At 39.1% G+C, this 26,796-nt stretch overlaps 1 protein-coding gene across 6 annotated transcripts in view; it reads left to right on the forward strand.

Annotated features, from left to right (window-relative positions):
- The window catches only part of WDFY3 (WD repeat and FYVE domain containing 3), a 325,015-nt gene that overhangs the window by 180,327 nt on the left and 117,892 nt on the right, over positions 1–26,796 (forward strand). For all 6 annotated transcript variants that reach the window (XM_069093019.1, XM_069093035.1, XM_069093044.1 and 3 more), the window contains 7 exons: positions 718–932; positions 5,676–5,788; positions 7,631–7,862; positions 8,734–8,834; positions 9,005–9,223; positions 17,088–17,269; positions 19,513–19,744. In XM_069093019.1, the coding sequence (XP_068949120.1) occupies positions 718–932; positions 5,676–5,788; positions 7,631–7,862; positions 8,734–8,834; positions 9,005–9,223; positions 17,088–17,269; positions 19,513–19,744 (1,294 nt within the window). The remainder of the gene's footprint in view (positions 1–717; positions 933–5,675; positions 5,789–7,630; positions 7,863–8,733; positions 8,835–9,004; positions 9,224–17,087; positions 17,270–19,512; positions 19,745–26,796) is intronic.

Genomic DNA, 26,796 nt, shown 5'->3' on the forward strand with positions numbered 1-26,796 from the left:
GTCTGAAACTCTTGCTAGCCATGTGACCTCTTTGTGACTTTTAAAGCCCTTTATCACATGACCATAATCCACTTTTCTAACCCTTCCCAAACTTTCTGGTCCAGCGTCCTGGCCATCCTGTTCTTCCTTCCCTCTCTGTGCCTTTCCCCTCCATCCTGCACTCCTACACACACTGCCCCTTCTCATCCTCTTATAATTCCTGGCTTGCTTCAGAGTCCTGCTCAAGTCCTACCCTAACCCCAACTCCCTGACTACTCCTGCCTTATTCCCTCAAATTGCCCCATTATTCTTGATGTTTGTATTGTCTCCCTTGATAGAATACAGGTCCTTGGGTGCAGGGATTGCTAATTTCATTTTTTATTTTATATCCTTAGCACTAAACACAGTGCCTGACACATGGCATGTGTTTCACAAATGCTTTTTCACCGATCAGTGTCATCTGGTCTAAAAAATATGCAGTACAAATGGGGAATCTGGATATGCTTCTGTTAGAATGAGATACTAGGTTCATAGCACTATCTCCTGAACTGTCACATAAACTTGGCACATTCATTTAATGCCTTGTCGAATTCATGTTTGAAATCTCAAAAATTTGTTATGAACATGTGGAGACATCCTAGTAAAGGATATAATGAAATTGGAAACAAATAAAAAAACGTACTTCTATTTGATTTTGTAAGAATGATGTCATGGAATGCTTTTGTGTTTCTGTACCAGCATGCTCTGGACCTTCAGCTTGCTGTGGCAAATATTTTGCAATCCCTGGTGCATACAGAGAGAAACCAACAAGTGATGTGTGAAGCTGGGTTGCACGCCCGACTCTTGCAAAGATGCAGTGCTGCCCTTGCTGATGAAGACCACTCCCTGCACCCACCCCTCCAGAGAATGTTTGAAAGGCTGGCATCTCAGGCCCTGGAGCCCATCGTACTGAGGTCAGTGACTTCTCTTTTTCACAGTTGAACGGTGTTAGTAATGATACCAATTCACTTATTCCTCAGAACAAAAGCTAGCGATAACTTTTATGACCTGGACCAGTGATTTCAGTGGTCTAGAGAGCTCCTTCTACTGATATAGTTCCTTGCCTTTTATGCGATTTGGTGTCATAGAAACTTGGCCTGTATCACCTGTAAGTTAAATGACTAGCCCAAGGTCACACGTCCAGTATGTGTTTGAACCCAGGTGTTCCTGTTCTTGAGGCTAGCTCTCCATCTATTATCCCATGCTGCTTCTGGGACCAGAAGGCAGTGAAGGGAAATGCTCACCAGTTAGGATGGGGTACTCATCAGCTAACGAGCATAGTTTTATGCTATTTATTTTTCCTTTCCCTAGTTGAACTTAATATTCGTCAGGGCCTCCAAGGCTGAAAAGCCTGCAAGTGTGAACTTGCTTATGAACCACACGTCCATTGGGTGAGGATCAGCCTCACTGATTTGGAAGGGTTCTTCACCATGTTGACTGAATGGATGAGAAAGACTTTTGTAATAGTGACTCTTAAAGACTGTCTCCTTTATAGAAGGGTGACAGTTTGTGTTGGTGGAGAAGGAAGCAGACAGACTGAAAAAAATGGAATAGTCATTATTGAAGTGATAGGATATCCTGGAATTGGAGCATTTTTAAAGCAATATCTCTTTTTTGAATTGAACATAATTTCTTTCTCTTAAAATCTACATTTTATTTTGTACAGCTTTATACCTAGCCATTGCTTTTCTTTTTAATGATGGATTAAGTGACACTCACAGACTCATGCTTTGGAATTAGCATTAAATCTTGGTCTCTGTTCTTTTTTCTTGTTGTTGTTTGGTTCTGTGTTTTGTTTTTGCCAGCCTAATACTATTAAAGTTCAAAAATGACATTGCAAACTTTAGGTCTCTAAATTGGGGCCACGGTAGAAGACTTGCTAGTGTTACACAGAAAACACTGGACTACAGTAAATGGAGGGAGCTGTTCAGGACACCTGCTCATATAATTCTCTGTTCTCCCAGTTAACAAAGTTACTGCATTGCCATCATTTACATAATTCACAGAACATCCCTATATGTTCCATTATCCCCATTTTATAAATGGAGAGATGGAGGGATGCAGAGATTCAGGGCCTTGACCAGGGTCATGTGGCTTATAAGTGTGTGAGCAGGATTTGAACTTAGGCTTCGTGACTGCAGGGGTAGTATTCTGTGCAGTCTGGTGCCCCCTAGCCACTTGTTATAGAAAGTCATGGGCAGATAGAATGATATGATAAGGTCTCCAGATCCAGAGGGGGATCCAAGCTGAGTGACCCCTTTATGAGGTTTGAAGAGCTGCCTCCCCTGGGCTACATGAAATCAGTGGGTGGCCAGCCACTGCTCAATGGGGAGTCTCGTGAGATTCTTTTTAAGAGTAGGAATCCCGGGGGGAGGCGCCGTGATCCTGTGAGATGGTGGGGAGCCCCTAGAAGACGCTGCACTGTGGTTCTGCTTTCTTAAAGTTATGTCTCACAAGTCCCAGTCATTTACCTTAATTTTAATAGTGAGCTGGTAAAAACAATCAAAGAAAAAGCATTTACTGAAATGGCATCATAAGAAAAATAATAATTACCCATCTTCCCACATTCCCCCACAATTATACACAGTGCTCAGGAGTAGTGGGCAGACAGAGTACAGCAGTAGACTGGCACCCATAGAGGACACTCATGCCTCCTGCACAATATGACCAGGTGTCTAGTTAAGGCATCATGTCAGTCAGCTCAGCTCCCTGGGTGTCTTCCTCTCTGTGCATCCCCTTCCAGTAAACAGAGCTGGTTCACTTGTCTACTGACCATGACTACATTCTTTGGGCTTGGTTTTTTTTTTTTGCTTTTTGGAGGGAGGAAGGGCAGGGCAATTGGGGTTAAGTGACTTGCCCAAGATCACACAACTAGTTAAGTGTTAAGTGTCTGAGGTCAGATTTGAACTCAGGTCCTCCTGACTCCAGGGCCGGTGCTCTATTCACTGTGCCACCTAGCCACTCTCATGACTACATTCATGAGAGCTATTATTTCTTGCTTTGATTCGTTCCCTAGGGGAAAACGTCTTCCTCTTTGACGGGTTGTCAGGAATGTGTCTGACCTTGAGCCAGCCAGTGACTAACTGCCCTCGAATTCTAGCTAGGCTGCATAAAAACATCTTCACTCCTCTTAAGGGGAGCAGTGTAGACACTTCTAGGCAGTTACTTTAACACCCTAATACCTCATTATTCCTGTATTGTGAGTAATTTTAGTAGAACTAAGCAAAGAGGAAATCAATTGATCCAGAGTATCTTGTTCAACTCCCTGCCATTAAATCAGTCAGTTAATAATGAAATACTTATTAAACACATATTTTACACCAAGTGTTCTGCTAGACACTAAGAATATAAAGAAAGACAGAAACACTATCTCCCAACTGTCCAACTGTGTGTGTATGTGTGTTCTCATAACATCCCTATGAGGCATGCACTCTCTCATATGTATGCTCTTTCTCCCCTTTCCCCCTTTCCCTCCTTCTCACTTTCTCTCTCCCTCTCTCTCTCTCAATCTCTTTCTCCCTATACCTATATGTATATCTGTGTGTGTGTGTGTGTGTGTGTATGTCGATATTTGTATATTTATATATGTGGCCTGGACAAAGATACAGCAATGGAAACAGAGAAGGAGCTGTCGGACATGTCGGAGGGAGGAGAATGAGAAGAGAGGAGGGTCTCAAAACCTAGACAGGAGAAAGTTGGTAGAGTTGAGAAGAATGCAGATTTAGGAAAGGCCACTAAATTTGGCAGTCAAGAGAGCACTGTTAACTTTGGAGGGGTGGCCGCATTTGAATCCTGAATTTGGAAACCATATAGCTGAGGTTTAGAAGTAAGGCAGAGGCAGGTGAGATGCAGGGTGCATGTGGAGATAGGAGTAGTGAGGAGTATAGGGCAAGACATCTAAGCGATGTCAGATGAGGAGGGCAGAAGATGGAACTGGTGGAGGGCGGGGTCTGAAGGAGTGAGACGAGAGGCTTGAAGAAGGATGCACAGATTTGTAATAGTTGCGGCAAGTGGGGTAGTGAATTAATTAGGAAGGTGCAAAAGGAGGTTTACCTTGTTCCAACAAGGGGCGAGCTGAGATTCTGTAACACAACTTTGTTGTGCCTCTGGTTTTTGTGCTCCATCAGTGGTGCATAGGTGGAAGTGAAAGGCTGGGATTTGACAGTGGGTATAGAGTGGGACTGGTTCATCAGGGTGTTTAGCTAGGGAAGGAAGGACCGTGTAGTCAATGCAGAGGTGTTTGCCTGGTGAAGTATTAGACAGGGCTAGGGGTCATAGAGTAAGATGAAATGACAAAAGATTGTCACCAGTGTTAATTATGTAAAGAAAAGAAACAAGTACCATCTTTTTTGTGTTTGTATAGAGTTTTACAAAATGAGTGAATTCTCAGAAGAGCTAATGGCCCATCTGTTAGCCCAACACAGAATACAGAAAAACCTACATGCTATGTAATTTAAACTATTTGTTTTGGTGTAGTGGGTAGTGTGTCAGGCTTGAAGTCGGAAGACTCATCTTCCTGAGTTCACATCTGGTCTCACTTACTAGTGTGTGATCCTGGACAAGTCACTTAACCCTGTTTGCCTTAGTTTCCTCATCTGTAAAACGACAAGGAAAGGCAATGGAGAAGGAAATGGCAAACCACTCTAGTATCTTGACCAAGAAACCCCCCAAAAGGGGTCCTGAAGAGTTGTACACGACTGAAATGACTGAACAACAACAATTTTAACAACAATCAAAAAGGCCTTTTTAGTACCCAGCTATGCATTTAAAAGAAGTACTCTTTTCGGAGTACTCAGTTGTTTATAAGCATTAATTTTTCATTTTGATTTCATGAGGTTACTTACATGGAAAAGTGAAAAATGAAAAATATAAAGGACTGGCAAAATATCCAAAATGAAAGGGAATTTTTTTCTTAAACCTATTTGAAATTAACAACAGATATGAAAAATTCAGAGTAGTAAGCCATTTAGTAGTAGACACCTAGGTGGCACAAGGGGTCACTTCTGGGCCCAGAGTCAGCAAGACTTGAATTCAGATTGTGCCTCAGACCTGAGGCAAATCACTTAACCTCTGTCTGCCTCATTTCCCTAACTGTAAAATGGGGATAATAACACCTACCTCCCAGTGTTGTTGTGAGGGTTAAATGAACGACTATTTGTGAAACTCTTAGCAAAGTGACTGACATATAGGAAACAATAAATAATTGTTTCCTTCCTTTTAGAGAAATCTGTAGAATCACAAACGAACTGATGTAAAGAAAGTGGAACTAAGACAAAAGTAGAAACTATGAGTTCGTTTATGTAGAAGAAAACAAAATTCAGATTAGTTTAATGACTTAATATTGATTCTAAAGCATTAATAATAAAAAAATTTTTTTGATAAACAGTGAGCTACACATGTAAAATACAGTTTCTGCTGTCAAGCATTGTGAATGTCAGTCTATTTTGTGTAACTATACTATTTGTTACAAGAGATAGTTTTGTAGGGGCTAGAGTTATTGGAAAGTAACTGCTATAAAAACAAACATAGCAATGAAACCTTAAAAGAGAAAGTAGCTAGCATAAATTATGTTATTTATTTTTGATGTTGTGAATACCTGTTTTTGTTTTTCCATGGCATTTTTACTAAACTTCCTTTTAATCTCTTGTCTTTATTAGGGAATTTTTACGTTTGGCAAATCCTTTAAATTGTGGTGCCTGGGATAAAAAGCTTTTAAAACAGTATCGCATCCACAAGCCCAGTTCATTGAGTTATGAACCAGAGATGAGAGGTAAGTGGGATCTGGATTCTCTTTTACATCCTATGTATCATTTTGTGATCATCACCTGGATATGTTAAATGACTATAATTGGTAAGTGGGTAAATACTTAAAACATGTCTTTTTTTGTGGCATTATTGAAATACAAGGAGCCATACGTAAGTGAGATATTTCTAGACAATTGGAAAATGGATGTCTCAACAAAATAAAAATTCCATAACACTTGCAGTGATAAATTGGCTTAGCTGGCCATTCTCATTGCTGTTGTATATTCAGAAATGAGTTTTTGATGTTCTCTAATTTAGACTTTCACCAAATATTTTGATACTATTGAGTAAACTGATGCAAGAAAGATTTGGTATGTATACTAGGGCAGTTCTTTCTGTCACCAGTGTCTTCTGGAGTTTCTTACTTGCTCATGTTTCTTGGGAATATCTGAGTTGCATTACATGGAAGCTCCTTTGGTTATACTGACAGAATAGTCAGTCATCTTCTCATTGTTTATGGTAAAATTTTATTTCCAGGACCATTAATAATCAGAATGAATTTCAAATGAAACGTGCTGTGATTAATATTTTAATTATTGTTTGATGGATTGAAATTAATATAGGTAAGAGAATAGATAGAAATATCATTATTATGACAGGAAATCAGAATTCCTTAGGTTTTCCTTTTGTTTTGCAGAAATTACTAGCCTTAGCAACTGGCAGTGTTTGTGTTATATACAATTTGTGATTTAATTGGAAACTGTAGAAGCTCTCAACTGAGATAATATGTGTAAAGTATCATAGAGCACTATAATTTTGACTATTATTATTATTCTTATATCTGCCTATTAACTCAAGTCTATTACCTGGGAGTTTTTGTTTTATGTATATTTGAATTCTCTTCCTCCTATCAGAACTGCCATTTATCCAGCACTAAGTTGTTTTATAAAAAAAAAAATCCTAAATTTAAAAATTTTGTAAAATATCCTAAAAAGTCCTAAAATATTAAATATTAGCTTGGAAAAAGCAACACATACAATCTTGTGTTTATGATTTTGATATTTTAAGACATGACTTCTCTGGCAATGGATACCATTGCCTTTATAAAGAATTTTTGAAATTTCAGATTCTTGAACTAATTATATTTTATTTGTAGAATCATAGGAAAATGTATTTATCTTTTTTGCTTTAACAAATGTGTATATATTAAATGTTAACTAAAATACTTAAATCTATGTTTTAATCCCATTAGTTCTATGAAAAGAAAGCTATATGTATGAATAAGATTTCTTTTCTTCTCAGTGACAATTTTAGTAAGAATAATAGACTAAGTAATAAAACATTAGGTTATAATTATTTCTTAATCCATTTGTCAATCTCAAAATCTTCAATGGGGTAAATGTACATATAAATCTAATATTTTTTTCTCTCTTCAAAGAGAATCTGTATAAATATTTTTGCAGATTAAGAAAGCATAATATTTTAAGTATCACATATATATAAATATAATGTATTAAAACTTAGTTTATATGAACAGATACTTGTACAGTGAAAAGAGTGCTGAAATCAGAAACAGGCCCTGGGTGAAAATCCATCCTTTACTCACTAGCCATATGGCCTTGGGGCAAGTCACTTGACCTTCCTGAAATTAATTAAAAATAAAACAAAACATTAAAGCCTAAAATACGTAGCTGAAGAGGAGAAAATTGGGAAATAAAATTCTCATAAAATCTTTAAATTAATTAATTAATAAATCAATTAAAATTTTAAAAAATTAATTTTAAATTTTATTTTACTTGTAATTTGGGAAAATGTAATAAAGTAAATAAAAATTTATTAAAAAGGAAAAAAAATTCTTTCCTTATAGGTAGTATGATCACATCTGTTGAAGGACTGGTTTCTGATAATGTATTTAGTTTACATGAAGATAACCACTATCGGATAAGCAAGAGTTTGGTAAAATCTGCAGAAGGAAGCACTGTGCCCTTGACTAGGGTAAAGTGTTTAGTCTCGATGACAACCCCACATGACATCAGGCTGCACGGGTCATCAGTCACTCCTGCTTTTGTTGAGTTTGACACATCACTTGAAGGATTTGGGTAAATACTTTATTTAAGTTCCATCATCATTTATAACGGCCTCTGTGTATGTGTGTGTGTCTACATATATTTGTCCCTTTAGAAAGAATGTGGCATAGTAACTGGAGGGCTGAACGCTAACGTCATGAAGTCATGGCATCACGAAGACTTCAAATCCAGCCTCTTATCCTTGCAAGCCATTTAACTTGTTTGAGCTTCAGTTGTTTCATCTACAGAAAAAAAGGAGCCCAACATCTGAGGTCCTTTCTTGCCCTAAATCTGGAATCTTCTGATTTGTTTCATGGCCAAGGTATTCATCATCAGATGGCCGACTTGTTGGTGACGGGTGGCTCTCTAAACCTAGGCTGGCCCTCAAACAGCCCACACAAGTCTGTCAGCAGAACCCTACTGAAAGCCGTCCCAAGTTTGCAGAATGTGCCAGAGCTTACATTTCATGGGCCTTGCCCTCCAAACCAGAGTCATTACTGTGCTACAATAAGGCTTCAGAATAGAATTTGTTTTAATATTTCAAGGCTTCATAATTTCACCAATTGGAGTCTTCTCTCAAACACTTGAAACAAAGCAAGCCCTCAGTACTGCAGTATGTGGTTCTTATGAGTTTGTGGCTGAAAATTTTAGGACTCTCTGTTGCCCCTAAGTGATAAGCTTCTCTAGGCAAGTTCTCAGACGACAGACCTACAATACTCTGTTTATATAGGCTTTCGGAAGCCAAGCCCAGCTCCGTTTTACAGTGTGGCAGGCAGGCTGTTAAATGTGGACAGTTTCATTATATATAGTTCTCTTTAGCTGAGAAATGCAAATCCAAGGATGAGACAGAAGAAAATATGTTTCTATTTAAAGTGTTTGTTTCTTCTCTTTTTGTTATTAATAGTTGCCTGTTCCTACCCAGTTTGGCACCTCATAATGCACCTACAAATAATGCTGCTACGACAGGTCTTATTGATGGTACTGTAATCAGTGGAATTGGAACTGGTAAATATTATTTAGTGCATTGGGGTTTATGAGATTTTATTTTTTATAATTCCAAACTTTTTCGTTGTGTCATCCATATATTTATATGTTATATGTGTGTGTGTGTGTGTGTGTGTTCTCTCTCTCCTCCCCACCCCCCCATAAATATATATCTCCTTTACCCATTCCAGGTGAAAGATTCTTCCCCCCTCCATCTGGATTAAGCTACTCAAGCTGGTTTTGTATTGAACATTTTAGTTCATCTCCAAATAACCACCCAGTCAGACTTTTGACACTTGTGAGGCGAGCAAATTCTTCTGAGCAGCATTATGTGTGCCTTGCCATAATACTATCAGCAAAAGACCGATCCCTAATCGTTTCTACTAAAGAGGAACTACTCCAGAATTATGGTAAGTTTTTCCTCTTCCTTCGTGTACTGGGGAAAAAAGTAAAGTGATTTTGTTGAATCCAACTTTTAATCCTTTAGAAAATTAAGGTTGGATTTCACAGGGTCATATTCACATTTTCACAAAGTATTCCATTTTAAGTAACATAGTAACGTGTAATCCTGAATGATGTTAATTAAAATATTATATCGTTAAGACTACATGAAATGGTTCTCTGTTTATTTTTTCCAACTAATCTCAGCAACAACCAACAGCATATAGACTTGAGGAGAGGGCAAGCAGGTATGCATGAATTTAGATTGACTTTGCTTGCTGAGGAACCATACTTTTTGATGGGGATTATTGGGTGCTAGAATCTGTAAATGGCATTGGGTAGGGCTGAGTCATCCAAACTGCTTACTACCCCCCCCCCCCCAACATATTGATCAAGTCAGGACAGGAGGGGTATGAGAGAATGTGCAACAAGCAGTAGAAAGGGCAGCCTGAGGAGCAGTGTTGTTAGGAGAAAATGAGAAAGGAAAAAGGTCAAGATAAAATCTCATTTGTTGTCTGTGGAGCAGGCCTTCCAGAAGGCACAGTTAAAGGGCTGGATTGCTTTAGAATGGGAGATTGGAGGGATTGCATTGAGGAGGGTGAGGACAGATTTGAACAATGAAATGTGTGTGTGGGGGGGGATCTGTAGGGGAGGGATCAGAATGACAGGGATGTGTAGGAGTATGTGAGTCACTGCAAAATGAGTTCCAGTAGGTTGTATCATTGTCCACAGGTGTGTCCCGGGTGTTAGGCAGCTAAGTGGGCTAGAGGGTGGCTAGGGGATTTGAGGAGAAGGGGGTGGCATAAAGGCTGACTAGATATGGGAAGGCAAGGATCCCGAATCACAGAACCAGAATTTATTAGTTGGAAGGGACTCAGGAGTCATCTACTTAAACTCCTACCGGGAAAATAAATCCCATAGTACTATTGTGCTTTAAGAAATGATGAGTTCGGGGCGGCCAGGTAGCACAGCGAGTAAGAGCACCGGCACCAGTGTTGAGAAGATCTGGAGATCGAATCCCGGGCTCAGACACTCAGCACCACACCCAGAAATAACTGGCCGTGTAACCTTGAGCAAGTTACTTAAACCCCGATTGCTTAAAAAAAAAAAAAAGAAATGATGAGTTCAATGGTTTTAGAAATACTTGGAAAGACTTCCACAAAATAATGACACTTTTTTTTTTGGAGGGGAAAGGCAGGGCAGTTGGGGTTAAGTGACTTGCCCAAGGTCACATGGCTAGTAAGTGTTAAGTGTCTGAGGCCAGCTTTGAACTCAGGTCGTCCTGACTCCAGGGCCAGTGCTCTATTCACTGAGCTACCTAGCCGCCCCTTCCACAAAATAATGAGGAGCAAAATGAGCAGAACCAAGAGAACATTGTATACAGTAACAGCAGTATTGTTTTAAGAATGACTTTGAGCAACTTAGTTATTTTATTATAAATATGCAAATTATCTATAAAGGACAAGATGCTATCTGCATCCAGAGAAAGAACTAATAAATAGAAACAGTATAGGATAATTGTATATGTATCTACCTATTTGTATCTAATGGTAGCCATTTCTAAGGTGGGGGGGGAGGAAAAAAGAAATTTACATGGTAATTTTGTTGTATATAATGAAAGAAATAATAGGTTTTACATAGTAGATTTGCAGTTTCATGTGCAATCATCTTTTTTTACTGTACTGTGTTATGGAAATGCTTGTTTTATTCCACAAATTAAAAATAAAGTAAAATTTTTTAAAAGATAAAAAAAAAAAGAAATTCCACTACACATATTCAATAAGGGCTATGGACTGAAGTCATGTAAGCAAAGAGAAGTTTTTCTTTTGTTTTTTAAGTAGCACCTTGTGCAAAATGTTCAAGATACAAAGATTAATGAATCATAAAGAAGGTGCTTAAAATACATTTTACGTGTGTGTGTATGTATGCATATGTATATATATATGACAAATACAGAGGTAAATGTAAAGTAAATTGTAAAATTTGTGAACAGGAAAAGTCTAAATGATAGCATATGAGACCATTAAGAAGAGAGGCTGAGGAAAAGCTTAATAAAAGAATCCGCATCAGTTCATACAAGTCATCTAAGGTTTCTTTGAAACCCTCTCCATCATATTTGTGCCTCTTACTGGAATATCTTTGGTCCTACCAAATACCAGTCTTTACTGTATTCTTTGGGACCATAGAATGAGCTACTACATACTGGAAAAGCATATAATGAAAAACCCATACAATATTAAGGAAATAGTGGACCCATCACACTGAGAAAGCTACAGCGATATTAACATTTGTTGACCAAAAAGGAGAAAGATGTGTGATACACATTCTTAGAGTACATAATAAACAGATCAAAAACTTAAAGAAATACTTGGAAATGAGAAGGCATCACTTCACCAAGCTACAATCAAGTCCTATGCCATTGGCTTTGTAGAATGTAACTGAAATTGGTTTATCTTTGATTGGAGCTTTTAAACATTTCTTGATGTTTAAAATCCAAGAATGGAATTGAAAGGCCATTCCTGTGTGACTTTCTCAAAAACAGCCAACCATATGTTGACAAAAGAAGTATTAACCAAATAGCTGGGTCACATGGGAAGTTTATGTTGACATTTCAGGATCAGGTCTTTGTCACCAGAAACCGACATTTTCCTAAGGAAGCAGCATGGAGTAATGGAGAACAGGATGTCTTCAAAGCCAAGAAGATCTGGGGTCATATCCTTCTGGGAGCTCAGTGGTCACATCACCTTGGGCAAGTCACTGACCTCAGTGTGGCAGTGAATTCTTCATGACTCTTAACTTGCAGCACAGATATCAGCTTGTGTCAGTGGAGGAAGTTTCTTCAACTCACAGTTTCCTGTATCAAAGTAGCAACAGATACAGTTCCTATCCCTATCCCTAGAGAGCCCAGAATTGATGATTAGTTGTGGTTGTACAGTGAAATAGGAAAATCTATGTAGAAATATTATTGCAAGCTGAAAATACTTAGCACCTACTCACACTTAGCCAAGGCATTGTCAGCTGGCTGGGATTATGGATCAGAAGTTCTCTGTTTTTCATGGAATGATTAGTGATATATCCCCTTGTTACAAATACAACCCTCACAATATTCTGGATAACTTGATCAATAAACTCTAGTAGAGCCATTCCTTCATCACTAAGCCATAATTGTCCACAATTACCTGGACCTAAAATTGTTGCATAAAGAGGGGTGGGGAAAGGGGATAAAGATTTATTAAGCACCTACTATGTGCCAGGTGATGTATTTAACTTTACAAATATGTTATTTGATCCTCAAAACTGTGGGAGAGAGAGAGAGATGTAGTTATAGTCTTCATTTTAAAGTTGAGGAAACTAAAGTAGAAAGAGGTTAAGAGATTAGATTGACACAACTAGTACATGGGAAAAAGAAAGAAATTACCTTTTATACCTATAAGAGGGGAAGAGTTCATGAGCAAACAAGGATAAAGGGGGATCAAAGGAGATAAACTAGACAGTTTTGATTACATAAAAGTTGTTGCACAAATAAAACCATTTTGGCTAAAAATAGAAGGAAATGGATAATTGGGGGAAAATGTTTGCAATTTCTCTCAACCTCATAAAGATCTTATGTCCAAGATATAGAATGAAATAATTCACTTTTTTGGACTAGGAGTCTTTTCCCCAGTTGATAAGAGGTCAGAGGATATGAACAGGTAGTTTTCAGAAATAATCCAGGCTTTCAAATGTTTTATGGGGAAAAAATGCTTCAAATCACGAATAGATATAAATTAAAGCACCTATTAAGTTCCACCCCTCACATTTATTAGATTGGCAGAGATGCCCCTCCACCCAAAAAAAAAGGAAAAGTATAAATGTTAGAAAATGTAGGAAGAGAGTCACACACTGATGGTTGGTGAAGCCATAAGGCGTTTTAGCCATCCTTGAAAACAATTTGGAACTGTGGCCAGAGATCAGTAAACTGAGACTATTCTTTGACCCTGTCATAACAAAGCTAGGCCTAGTAGATCAAGGAAAAAGGAAGAAGTTCCATTATTTCTAGAATATTTATAGCAACTCTTTTTGTAATGGCAAAGACCTGGAAACTGAGAGAGTTGCTATCTGCTGGGTGAATGGCTGTGCTAATTATTGTATGCACATGTAATAGAATATTACTGCCTGGTTAAAATAAAAAATTTATGAAAGGCATGGTTGCCGAAAAACTTCTCAAGACATATATGAACTGAGGTAGAATGAAGTGAGCAGAACCAGGAGAACGCTGCTGGCAGACTGTCCAGGTTTCACAGGCTTCACAGGCATACAACAATGAGGTCAGCACAGTGGCTCTGTGGACCTCAGTTTGGTAGGCAGCCCGGTACCTCTTCTCTCCCATACTCTCCTTTAGAGCCTCCCAAACACTGAGCTAGCTCTGGCAATGTGTGCGTCAACCTCATTATTAATGTGTATATCCCTGGAAAATACACTACCAAGGCAAGTGAGCTTATTGATAGCATTGAAAATTTCTCCATTTTCTAAAATTGATGGTTCTGTGTATGGACGGTTCAGTACTGGCTGGTGGAGAACCTCTGTCTTCTTGGTATTAATCATCAAACCAAAATTAGCACACGTGGCAGAGAATCAATCCATACTCTGTTGCATCTCAGCAAACAGGGAGTTTGTACCTCTGGGAGCTCAATTGGCCTACCTTGGGCAAGTCACTGATCAACCAATGCTGAAGACATTGACTTTGTACCTCAGACTGAAGTCAGTCCCTGTCTAGTTAAAGAAAAGAAAATTGAATACTATTAGGCACCTGGCAAAGCACCTGGTCCTGCTTCTTTTCCAGGGAAGTTCTACAAGTCAAGAAATCCACTACTAATTATTAGAAAGCTGACTGAAATCGTCTGGGTTATATGTCAAGAGAAGGTTTGAGGATGCCTCCACTGTCCGTGTCTATAAAGGAAAAGGACATTGGTTGTCCTGTGACAATCACATTGGGGATTTCTCTCATAGTTACTGCCAATAAAATTCTTGCCAGAGTCCTTAATAGGCTGATCCTTTGGGTAGATGGTCATCTACTCAAGAGACAGTGTGGCTTCAGAAAGGCTTGAGAACAGTTATTGATAGGGTGTCTGCTGGCTGACGACTATAGGAAGAATGTCAGGAGCAAAACAGAGGTCTGTACACAATATTCACTGATCTGACCAAGGCCTTTGTTACTGTCATTTGTAAGGGCTAGTAGACCATCATGGCCAAATTTGGTTTCCTGGAGAAACTCATGAGTATGGTATACCAGATTTATTGTGGCATGCTTGCCTGGATTCTGAATAAGGGACAATGTTCTCGAGCCTTTCCAATCATCAGTCTTCACTCTGCTTAAGTGAACCAGAGCTGTGTTCTTACTCCCGTGCTTTTTAGCATGGTGTTTTCAGCAATGTTGTTGGATGTTGTTGCCAAGGACCAATACAGCATCAAGGTCAGCTATCACACTCATGGTAAACTATTTAACTTGAAAAAGCTACGAGCCAAGACTAAAGCCAAGAAAGAGTTGGTATGTGACTGTTTCTTCACAGAGTGAGCATCCAGGATGGGGAAGGTCCTTGAGTTCATGATATATGAAGATCGTTTGAAGGGAATGAGCAGGACAAGTATATTTACCAGCATTTCCCTGATACAGCCTCTTTGCCCCAACCCACAACATGGGGATGAAACTTAGGCTCCTTCTCCTTCTTTAATCCATAGGGATTTGCTTTCCCTAAAAGGAGACAAAGCAGATCACAAGATTTTATTGGCTCTACCTTCCCCCAAACAGCTTCTTCATTACCTAAAGACATTGCCCAAAGTCCCAGCCATAGTTGTTCACGGCCTCTCAGACTTGGTACATTTCTGAAGACCACATAAACAGCATGCCTCCCACCATATCCTTCCCTAATGACCAGCTGCTTTTCCACCTCGAGACAGAGACAAGTCATGTCCAGAGAAGCTAAGCGTCCCTGCCACATTGTTGCACATCCTTGCTTGTGTTAACATGATGTAAGCCTCCCCCTTTTCTTAACTTTTCATTTTATCCCAACGTGAAATCAGAGTGCAGGTGTGAGGCCTGCCCCCAAGAAGACTGTGAGACCATGATGGTGCTGCCTCACAACGTGGGATTAGACTTGTTCTTTCTAGCTTAAAAGTCAGACTTGTCCAGTTTTACAGTGCCTTACTTCATGGCCTGGAAGCAGAGGTTGGGTGCCCACTTTCTGTTTATTTTTTTAGTTAATGATAATAATAACAGCTCGCATTTATGCTTTGAGGTTTGCAAAGTGCTTTCAAATTTTGGTCTACACAACAATCCTGTGATACAGGTGCTATTATTGTTCTGCAGATGAGGAAATTACAGCAGGGGGAAAATGATTTGCCCACAGCCGTACAGCTAGTAAGTGGTTGAGGATTTGAACTTAGGCCTTACTGACTTCAGGTCCAATGCTCTATCCCTTGTGCTGCCCAGCCCTCCCCAGTGGGGATTCCTTTGTGTATGAGTTAGATGAGAGGCCTCTCTTCCACTTCTCAAATTCTGGGATCCTTCGTGGACTAATAGATGAGAAATCTCCTCACTACTGGTACGAATCTCAAAACATCTGGAAAAATGCAATCGGTAAACTGTACTATGACCACACTATTACTACACACCAAGCTGCTGTCTATAGACACCCAAACAAATGCATAGGAATTTATCTAAATCAATTCTTACTATATGTTGCCTAATTTCTGAGGTGCATGGCATGAATTTTTTTTTAATTATAAAGAGATCAAAAAGGAAACTTCTCTGCTACTGGAAATGTTTCCTGTGAGCCTGCCTCTTCTTTAGGTTTTATCCTGTCATTTAGCTACAGAATTTTTCTGCTTGAGCAATGGTCACTCGTCATTACATGTGACTTAATAACACAAAGATGGTCATTCGCTTCAATACCATTTCTATCTGAAGTTCTTCAAAAAGATAAGAAAAATGTGATGATGATGATGATGGTGGTGGTGGTAGTGATGATGATGGCGGTCATTCCTGTGGCTCTTGAAGATTTGCACAGCACTTCATAGAAAAGATCCTATTTGACCCACATCTGTAATAGTCACCATGACAAATGGCAGTTCTTCTTTTACTTTCATTTGTAATTTGCTCTTATTTTGATATGAATACTCTCAGAGAAGTAAGAATTCCATTTCAGTAAAAGCTACCAGCAGACTTAGAGATGTTTCCTGACTCGGATCAGATGTGCAGTCCAGTTTATTCAATACCGTTTAAATTTTAAGAAAGTTAAACCAAAAGGTCTTATCACCCTGAGAGTTTTTTGTCATAAGCCCAAGTGAAGAAACCTATAAGGTTATTGTGGGGATCAAATGAGATAATATTTGTAAAGTCCTTAGCACAGTGCCTGGAACATAGTAGGTGTAACATAAATGTTTATTTCCCTACTTTCTTAGCCACTTGTAAAATAAAAACTTAGGAAGCTATTAATAATAGCATTTATCTTTTGAGTAGTTTATGTAATATAATTCCTTTGTATTCTCTTTGTTTTCCAAAATTCTTAGAGGATATATTACTTAAAAACTAATCTTTGAGGGGTAGTATTATATGACATATAACAATTTATATATAGTCTATAATTTTGGGTATTGTTATATAGCATGGTATTATTTGGGTAGTGTTTGGGAAGTATCACATGCTTGTTAACAGCATCGTGATGTTGAGTGAAGAGTGATGCTTATACTTTTATGTCTTTATGTATTTGCTTTAATGGAAAGTTCTTAAATTGATCTAAACCCCAGAGATGAGATTGGTGTAAGTGTTCCATTAAGTTTCCTTTTGTGTTTTAGTTGATGACTTCAGTGAAGAATCCTCATTTTATGAAATCCTTCCTTGCTGTGCCCGCTTTCGCTGTGGAGACCTCATAGTTGAGGGACAGTGGCATCATCTCGTCCTAGTGATGAGTAAAGGCATGTTGAAAAACAGCACTGCTGCCCTCTATCTTGATGGGCAGCTTGTCAGTACAGTGAAGGTACGTCTATACTTTTAAACCCCTACACACTCTGTAAAAAATTTTATTTGTTTAAATTGTGTTTTTGCCCAGAATTGGTCTCCACATTGTTTCTGATGTGTGGTGTTTTATATTACTTGCGCTGCTCTGTGTATCACTGTGTTAATGAATGACATGGGGGCAAGAATGGAGTTGTCGACTGTAGATTTGTGAATAAATGTAGAAGCACAGAGCACATACAGAGCTGTAAGGGGCACCTAGTCCTACCCCTTCATTTTATACATTGAAGAAATTTAACCTTCATAGAGGTGAAATGACTAGCCTGTGGTCACAGGCATCCAATCCAGCACTGCTACCTTGAGCCATGCTGCTTTTTGCTTTGGGTAGTAGAATATTATTTATAAATAACTTCTGATTCCCATTTCATGTCTGTATCTCTTCCCTTCCTCTTGGTTCTGGGGTACACTGGGCATTATTTTATTTATTAACACCCTGATCACATGTGTCAGAGGGGAAGGGTTGCCTATGGAAGTTCTGGAGATGGGCGTAAAAAAGTAAAAATCAAGGAAAGGTTATATTTTTGGGAGTAGAATCATTACGCTTTGGTGTCTTTCAAAAAACCACCATCTTAGTTTGTAAACTTTTAAGAATGCTATCATATTAACTAAGAAAGGCTAAATTTTTAACTTCAATTTAATTATTTATTTAATCTTTTATTCATTCATTTATTTTATTATTTATTTAGTTTTTATTTTAATTTAATCCCTTCCTCAGAGGGAAAGATTCCAAAAGAATGAAAAAGATCAGATTGTTAGTGGCATGTGCAAGTTATCAAGAAGACATCAGTAACCACCCCCCCCACACACACACACTTCTCATTATTCATAAAATGTTTATGAGAGTTCAATGAAATGCAAGAAGCAGACAGGCTTTCACCAACACTTCTTCACAGCAGACCTTGTCTTTAGTGTTACTCAGGTGATTCATTTATATAGAGAGTCATGTCTTCATGTTTTTTCATTGCAAAAAACTTAAGTCAGTAGAGCAGAATGCCATGTTAAAGGCTCTCCTTCAGTAAGCAGACTTGCTGTATACACTTTACCAAAATACCAAAGCCTACGTTTTTTGTTTGGCTTTGCTCTCCAGATACAATCATTTGATGTTTTCTTTGTGTTTAAGCTTTATCTTTAATTTTACTGCTTAAAATAAAACCAAAGTATGCATTTTTCAATCAATTTGTGTTTAGTTTAGTTTTGTTTTCAGCAATGACCCTCTGCTGCCCCTGTTGCATTACCCAAGTGCTTTCTTCTTGTAAGCAGGCATACTGAGGTTTCTTAAATTATTTTCTGTGTCCTCAAGTCCCAGATATTTGGGACTTTATACAAGTCCAGACCACTTTGTAGAACTCTTATGTTTTTAGGACGCTTCATGGTATTTATGTGTGATTTGTAGGTGATTCATAGGAATTGAAATTCACACTCATATTAAGCACAAGCTTGAAAATATTAGGTTATATTATACAAAGATTTTTAATAGAATAAATCCAACTGACTAGTAATTCAGTAATGATCTGAGAATATGGCTGCGTGAAACTGAAATTGAAGAGGAAAATTTAATCAACTTAATTGATTTTCTGTACTTCCTACAATTTCATTGACTTATTTGTTAAAATTCAATTGAATAACAATAATAATAATATAAATCTAGCAATAGTGTGTCTTCAAATAAAAAATTAAATGTGGTATGCAGGAGTTTGGAAAGTCAGGGTGTGTGTGTGTGTGTGTATGTGTGTGTGTCTGTGTCTGTGTATTTGCATTTTCACACTGTCATGTTACTATAGCAAAAACACGCATTGTTGCATCTTACATGCCCCAATGAGATGCTGATCTTTGGCTGCAACCTTACAATGGAATTTCGAAAGGAACATGATAATATGTTGCAACCACATCTTCTCCTTGAATCCGCTTGTGGTTTTCCTGCATCTCTCTTGTTCTGTTGTTGGCTGTTACCAAAGAGCCAGACAGCAGTTCAGCCCGCTGCTTCAGTCCGTGCCTCAAGGGCAGAGGTCCAGCGCTGCTCGAGCAGCCAGACTTCGATCTGCTGCCCTCGGGTTTCCTGTCACTAGCTGCACTTGGGACTTTTGCACAGTGTGCCCACTGAGCCCTGGGGGATGGAGATATATAGCATACGTTAAACTTTCTCGTTTTCCTTTTCTGGCATACCTGCTTCTGTTCTGATTCATTTCTTCTCATTTTTCCTTATAGCTTCATTATGTTCACAGTACTCCAGGGGGTTCAGGTTCTGCAAATCCACCTGTTGTCAGCACAGTGTATGCCTATATTGGCACACCACCGGCTCAACGCCAGCTTGCTTCATTAGTATGGCGCCTGGGACCCACACATTTCTTAGAAGAAGTTTTGCCTATTTCAAGTGTTAATGTCATATATGAACTAGGACCAAACTATGTTGGAAGCTTTCAGGCTGTACATGTCCCATGTAAGTACCCTTGTCCCTCTTAGCTAAGATTCTGCCTTTTGATGATTCATAAAATAGTCCTTATGAGTTGTGTACATTGTCAGTCAATCAAAAAACATTTTTAAATTATCCAACAAACATTTATTTAATTCCTTCTGTGTGCAGGGCACTGGGAACAAAAATGCAAGGAATAAAGCAATCCCTTCTTATGAGAACAACAAGAATATTATTCTCTCTCTCTCTCTTTCTGTCTCTCTCTTCTTCCTCTCCTCTTCCCCTCTATCTTTCTGTGTCTCTCCTCTCTCTCTGTCTCTCTCTCTCTGTCTCTGTCTCTTTCTTTTTTCTTCCAAACCTTTTCATCCTTCCTTAAAACCTTCCATGTCTCCCCTTCCCCCACCTTCTCAACTGAGAACCTTGCTTCATATTTTACAGAAAAATATCAGGCCTTTTTCTCTGAGCTCCCCCCTCTCCCTTCTTTCCCATCTCACATCACTCAGATGCCTTCTGCCACTATCTCCTCCCTCACCTGATGTTTAACCCCTCTACCTGCTCAAGCAGTTTCATTCAAATTGCCTCTCTGCCATCCCCACTCTATGACTTATCCTCAATCACTCCCTTTCTACTGGCTCCTTCCCCACTTCCATCTCCCCCATCCTCAAAAAACATCACTTTCTCCTTCCATCTCTGCTATCATCCTGTATCTCTTCTGTTCTTTGGCTCTAAACTTGACAAGGCAGTCTACAATAACTGCCTCCACTTTCTCTCCTCTCCTTCCTGTTAATCCCTTACAGTCTGGCTTCCAGCTTCATCTTTCCACCAAAGCTATACTCTCCAAAGTTACATAATTTAAGTCAAGTTAATTAGTTAGGATCTATCAATTGCCAAATCTAGTGATTTTCTCAGCTTTTTGCAGTCTTTGACACTATTGGTAACCATGTTTTCTCTCGAGGTTTTCATAGCACACTCTCCTGGTTCTCTTCTGCTCAGACTGCTTCTTTTCTTCCTTTGTTGGTTCCTTATTCAGATCATGCCCTCTGACCGTAGGTGTCTCGTAGGGTGCTGACGTAGGCCCTCTTCTCTTCTCATTGGTGACCTCATCAGCTCCCACCAATGTACTATGCTGATTATGCTCAAATCTTCCCATCCTGCCCAACCTCTCTGTTGGTCTCTAATCAATCTCTCATCTCCACCTGTTTTTCAGAAATCTCAAACTGGATGTCTAGTACATATCTTAACCTCAACATGTGGAGCACAGTCTCATCCTTCTATCTAAACCCTCCACCTCTCTTATCTTCCCTATCAGAGAAGAAGCAACACCATCCACCTGGTCCCTCAGGCTTGCAGACCAGGTCCATCCTCAACTCCTCCCTGTCTCTTAGCTCCTGTAGGAAATCTATTGATTTGACCTTTGCAGCAGCCTAGATTCAGCCTTGACATAAACCCCCACCCCATTTAATAAACTCCAGGGGCTCCTGATCACCTCCACGATCAGATACAGAAGACTTTGTTTGGCATTCAAAGACCTTCGTAACCTAGCTCTCTTCTACCTTCCCAGTCTTCTTGAACCATATTCCTCATGGCATACTCTTTCATGCAGTGATACTAACCTGGCTGTTTCATAAAAAAGATACTCTACTTCTTGGGTCCAGGCATTTTCTCTGGCTGTCTCCCATGCCTGGAATATTTGCCCTCTTACCTCTGCCTTCTCTAACTTCCTAAGGTCTAATCTTCTACAGGAAGGGCCTCCCAACACTTCTTAATTCTGGGCCTTGCTTCTTATTTATTCCTTCTTTATCTCATATACAGTGTGTTTGTACATATGTGTTTGTTTGTTGTCTTCTCCCATTAGATTGGGAGCTTCTCGAAAGCAGGGACTATCTTTTGCCTTTTTTTTTTGTATTCCCAGCACTTAGCACAGTGCCTGACACATAGGAGGTACTTAATTAATGTCTATTGATTGATTAAGTAGAATATATATATATATATATATATATACACACACACACACATTATTAAATAACAATACATAATAAATACATTTGTTTATAATTATATGCCAAGTAGTTAAGGATGGTACTAGCATTTGGAGGATATGGGAGGGAACAGACTTGATGTGCAATGTTCTTGAGGAGCATTTTGAAGGAAACAAGGTATTCACCAAGATGGAATTGAGAACAGAGGATGGCCATTGCGAAAACAAGGAGATAAACATGTAGTAGGATATATGATGAACAGAGAAAAGGCCAGTTGTGAGTGACCTCAAAAAGGCAGGAAAAGGTGAGGGTGATAGATAATGAGGCTGGAAAGGTATGTCGGGTCCAGGTTGTTAAGGGCTTTAAAAATCAAACAGTTTGCTCCGAGAGGCAATAAGGAGTCACTGGAGTAATTGATTAAATAGTACCATGGTCATTCTTGGGTTAAGTAGAAAATCACCTTGGTAGTTAGTTGTATTGAGGATAAATTTGATAGGAAGAAGCAAAGTAGAGATACCAGTTAGGAGACCTTGGCAATAGTATGTATAGACAAGAGGTGAGAGCCCAAACCAGTGAGATGAGCATGTGAATTCGAGAAAGAGAGCTAGATACAAGAGGTGTCGTGGAATTAGAAACAAGATTTGGCCTCTGATTAGATATTTGGGATGAAGGAAGGAAAGTAAGAAGTAGACAATAATGTTTTCTATGATTATGAACCTGAGAGACTGGAAGAAAGGTGTTCCCATCAGCAGAAACAGGGAAGCTTAGAAGAGAAGTGGGCTTGCAGACAAAGAGAACGCGTCCTGATTCTGACACTCTGAGTCCGGGGGCTCCCTGAGCCATCCAGCTTGAAGTGTCCACTGCGAGGTTAGAGACGAGGTGCTGGGGTGAAAGGGAAGGAAGGGACATGTTTCTGCCTTTGTGGCCTTGCTGTCTTTTGGAGAATACAGTATGGGCATAAGTATATACATAGAAAACAGACAAAAACAAATACAGGGTAAATAGGAGTAGGGGCTTCATGTGGAAAATGTTACTTGAGCAGAGTTTTGGAAGAAATGAAGTTTGGAAAGAAAGTTTCAGACAAACTACTTGGACAAAGTAATTTCTTTTGAGTGTTATGACTGGAAGCCAGGCTGTCAGGTGTCTTTCAGCCTGACAGTAATCACCAGTTAAGGATTTACTATGTGTTGTTCACCGTGCCGAGCAGTACAGATACAAAAAAGAAACGGGGCAGTTGCTAGGCGTTGGGATCAGCTTGGATAGAGGCAGTGAGAGAGAATAAGGCATCCGGGAAGATTCCTGGGCTGCCAGTGGGAAGGACCAGGCGCATGCTGTTACTTTGTACAGTGATAGGAAGGGTAGGAAGAGACAAGGGAAGACGGTTTAAGGAGAAAGATACCGAGTTCTGTTGGACATACTGAGTTGAAGGTGTCTATTAGACATCTAGGTTGAGATATCTGAAAAGCTGATGAGTTGAGAAGTGACAGCATTTCCTAGGAGTTTGTGAAATGGTGGAAAGATACAGGGGATGGCTTGGGGGGGGGGAGACAGTAAATCTTTCAGGGTTGGAAAGAGTTGGGCATGTTCCTAGGCAGCAGAGAAGGAACCATGGGATAGGAAGAGATGGAACTTTAGAGAGAGGTAGGGGAAAATTGTGGGGGCAGTCTGCTGCAGAAGCGGAGGGGGATCAAAGTGGCCATTTTTTCATCAGGAACTGGAATAAAGTTAGAGAGAATGAGGAATGCTGTCAAAGGTTTGGAATAGTATCAGTATGAAGTAGAAAAGAGATTCATTTAGGGGGGAGTCAAAGAATTAACTTGGTGAGTTAGGGCCCAGTTCAACTTAGATAAATAGCATGAATTTGTATCGGACCCGGTCAGCCCAGTTATGGGAGGTCCTCCAGCTTCCTTCAGCAGCATAAGAGTAGGAGTAGAGGCGAGAAATTTGGAGATTAATCTGGGTTGGAGTTTGGCCAAGCATGGGTGTCACTAAGACCTAGAGACCAGAGATTCAGCGTAGAACTGTGAATTGGCTAGTGGTAGGAGAGAGTTTGGAAAGGAGGAGTGGCAACCTGCGAGAGGGCTAAGAAGTGTAAGGACAGGTCAGAGAGGGAAGAAGAGGAATTACATGAGTGTGATAAATGTGTATGTGCACGCACATGCGTGTTCCCTTCTCTGGTGACTCTCACTCTGCTTCTGCTAGAGGACTCTAGAATGTGGCTCACTGCCTGTCCTTAAAAGCTTTTCTATTTCTGCCCTATTCCAGATTAGGTCCTGGAGTCTCTGAAACAAGCATACCAGCTTCCGCTTGCTTGTCACCCATACTAGGCAACCCATTCCCCCTCATCTCCAAAGCAGTCATTCTACTTCTGTCCAGTTCCCATTACTGAGAACTTGTTCCTCAGATTAAACTGAAACTTTTTTTAAATAAGTTATTTTTTGATACCTTTGTTTTTTATGAAATTCACTTATTTCCCCAAATCTACCCCTAAAATTGACTATTTCTTTGTAACAAAGAAAAAGAGCTAAGCACAGAGTATGTGGCCTTATCTCCCAAGACAGATGCTATCTGGTCCCTCTGCCCATCTCCTTCCTTTCTGCTAAGGCAGGTAAGATATGGTCAGCTCTCTTGTTTGCCTTGGACTTCAGCCCCTCTTTCCATTTCAGCTTTCTTATATGGGTTGTCTCCTCCCATTAGAATGCAAGCTGTTTGAGGGCAGGGAGCGTCCTTTCTGCTTGTTTCGCTATTACCTGAGCTTAGCACAGGGCTTGGAATGTAGTAAGAACTTAAATGTTTGTTGACATGGTTTGCCTTTTCTCTGTTAGTCATATTTTTTTTTTAACAGTTTTCAGAGTTTGACTTCCTCTTAGTGTTCTTTTCCTTTATATTTGACAAATATGTATTAACCTTTATATGTATCGCTCTGTTTCTTATTTCATTCTGTATCTGTTTATAGAAGCTTTCCTTTATTTCTCTGAATTTCTCATAGTAATTGTTTCTTAATGCATAGTAATGTGTGCATCTGCATATCACAGTTTATTCAGCCATTACCTATCTGATGGAAAGACACTTTATTTCTAGTTCTTTGATACCAAAAAAGGGACTTCTATGAATATTTCGATAAATTGTACACATTTCTGTTTTTGCCTTCCTTGGCATTTATTCTTAGCAGGAGAATCCAGGGTCTAAGATATGAACAGTTTGGTCTCCAGTTGCATAAGTCCAAATAGTTTTGCATAGTGGTTGGATTAGTTTGTAAATCAGCTAACAGTCTCTTGGTGTACCTGTCTTCTACAGTCCCTTAAATGTGAATTGCCTCTATTTTTATCATCTTTGCCAATTTTGTAAGTGTGAGGTGAATCCTCAGAGGTATTTTTATTTGCATTTCTCTTAAACATTTTTTCATCGGATTGTTGAAAGTTTGTATTCTTTTGAAAACTGTTGATATTCTTTGAACTTTTATGTTTGTCTTGGAAAATGTTTCTTAGTCACTCTGGGTCTTAATTTCTTAACCCCTGTTTAAAAATAGCCTCTGATATACTTACATATCTAGGGTATCAGACTTTCATGAAGCATATTTGCACACTTTTTTTTTTCCACCTGCCACTGTTTTGTTCCTCTGATTCAGTTTTGTTCATGTGAAAGCTTTTTAATTTTCCATAATTGAAATTGTATATTTTTTCTTTTGTTATCATCTTTATCTTTTATTTGGTTAAGAATTTCTCACTTAGGGGCGGCTAGGTGGCACAGTGAGTAAAGCGCTGGCCCTGGAGTCGGGAGGACCCGAGTTCGGTTCCAGCCTGAGATACTTAACACCCACACAAAAATACTAGCCGTGTAACCTTGGGCAAGTTACTTAACCCCAAAATTGCCCTCCAAAAGGCAAAAAAAAAAAAAGAATTTCTCACTTAGCTTTCTTAAGGTGTAAAAGGTAGCATCTTCTATTTTCTTTTACTTGTTTATTGTTTGTGCTGTGGTGGCCTTGAATTCATGTTCTTTTCTTCATCATCTTTTTCTTTTATTTGGTTAAGAATTTCTCACTTAGCTTTCTGAAGGTGTACAAAGTAGCATCTTCTATTTTCTTTTATTTGTTCATTGTTTGTGCTGTGGTGGCCTTGAATTCATGTTCATGTCAAGTATCATTTGGAGCTTATTGTGTCAAATGGAGTAAGATGCTGGTCTAAACCGAATTTCTGGCAAACTCCTTCCGAGTTTCTTCAGAAATTTTGTGAGATAGGTACTCCCCCCCTCTTATTTAGTATTTTTGTCTTTGTCACACATCCAGTTTTTATTCATACTTTTGGTTCTGGCTCATCTAGTCTCTTCCCCATTCTGCTATTCTGTTGCTTCACCTCTATCAAAGAGTTTTGATGGTTATTCCTTCACAATATAGTTTGGGATGTGATAATGCTATATTCCCTCGTTTCCTGCTTTTCGGCATTTCCCTTTGGATCGAGAACTTTTGTCGCTCGTGATGAGTTTTGTTGTGTTTTGTAGCTCTGTAAAGCATTCCATTGGTAACTTGGCTGGTACACTACTAAAGTGACAGATTGATTCCGCCAAAGTTTCTAACTTCAGTTTTCCCCATTTGCCATTACTACAGATAACATTTCTAGGCTTTTGTTGTCAGATAGTAGTATAGGGAAGGGGTCTTTAAGCTAGGAGAGTTTCCACTGATTTCTCTTTGTGATCATAAAAGGACACCTTCTGTGCATATATTTTTTTTTCCTTTTTTCGGAGTGGGGAAAGCAGGGCAATTGGGGTTAAGTTACTTGCCCAAGGTCACAAGGCTAGGAAGTGTTAAGTGTCTGAGGCTGGATTTGAACTCAGGTCCTGCTGACTCCAGAGCTGGTGCTCTATTCACTGTACCACCTAACTGCCCCCTGTGCTTACGTTCTATAGGTTTTTTTTTTTACATAAATAAGCTCTGTATTTCATCAAAGACTTTTTCTGTATCTATTGAAACAGTTAATTTGTTTTTATTGTTTACATGACTGTGTATTTTACTGCCTAATGTTGAACCATCCTTGAAGTCCTGATATAAGTCCAACTTGATAACAGTGCGTTATTTTCTGGGTATATTGCTGTAATATCCTTGTC

This window comes from Petaurus breviceps, unplaced genomic scaffold (assembly GCF_028583685.1).
Source record: "Petaurus breviceps papuanus isolate PSGF00001 unplaced genomic scaffold, PetGlider_PUasm1.0 126, whole genome shotgun sequence".
Classification (NCBI taxonomy): domain Eukaryota; kingdom Metazoa; phylum Chordata; class Mammalia; order Diprotodontia; family Petauridae; genus Petaurus; species Petaurus breviceps.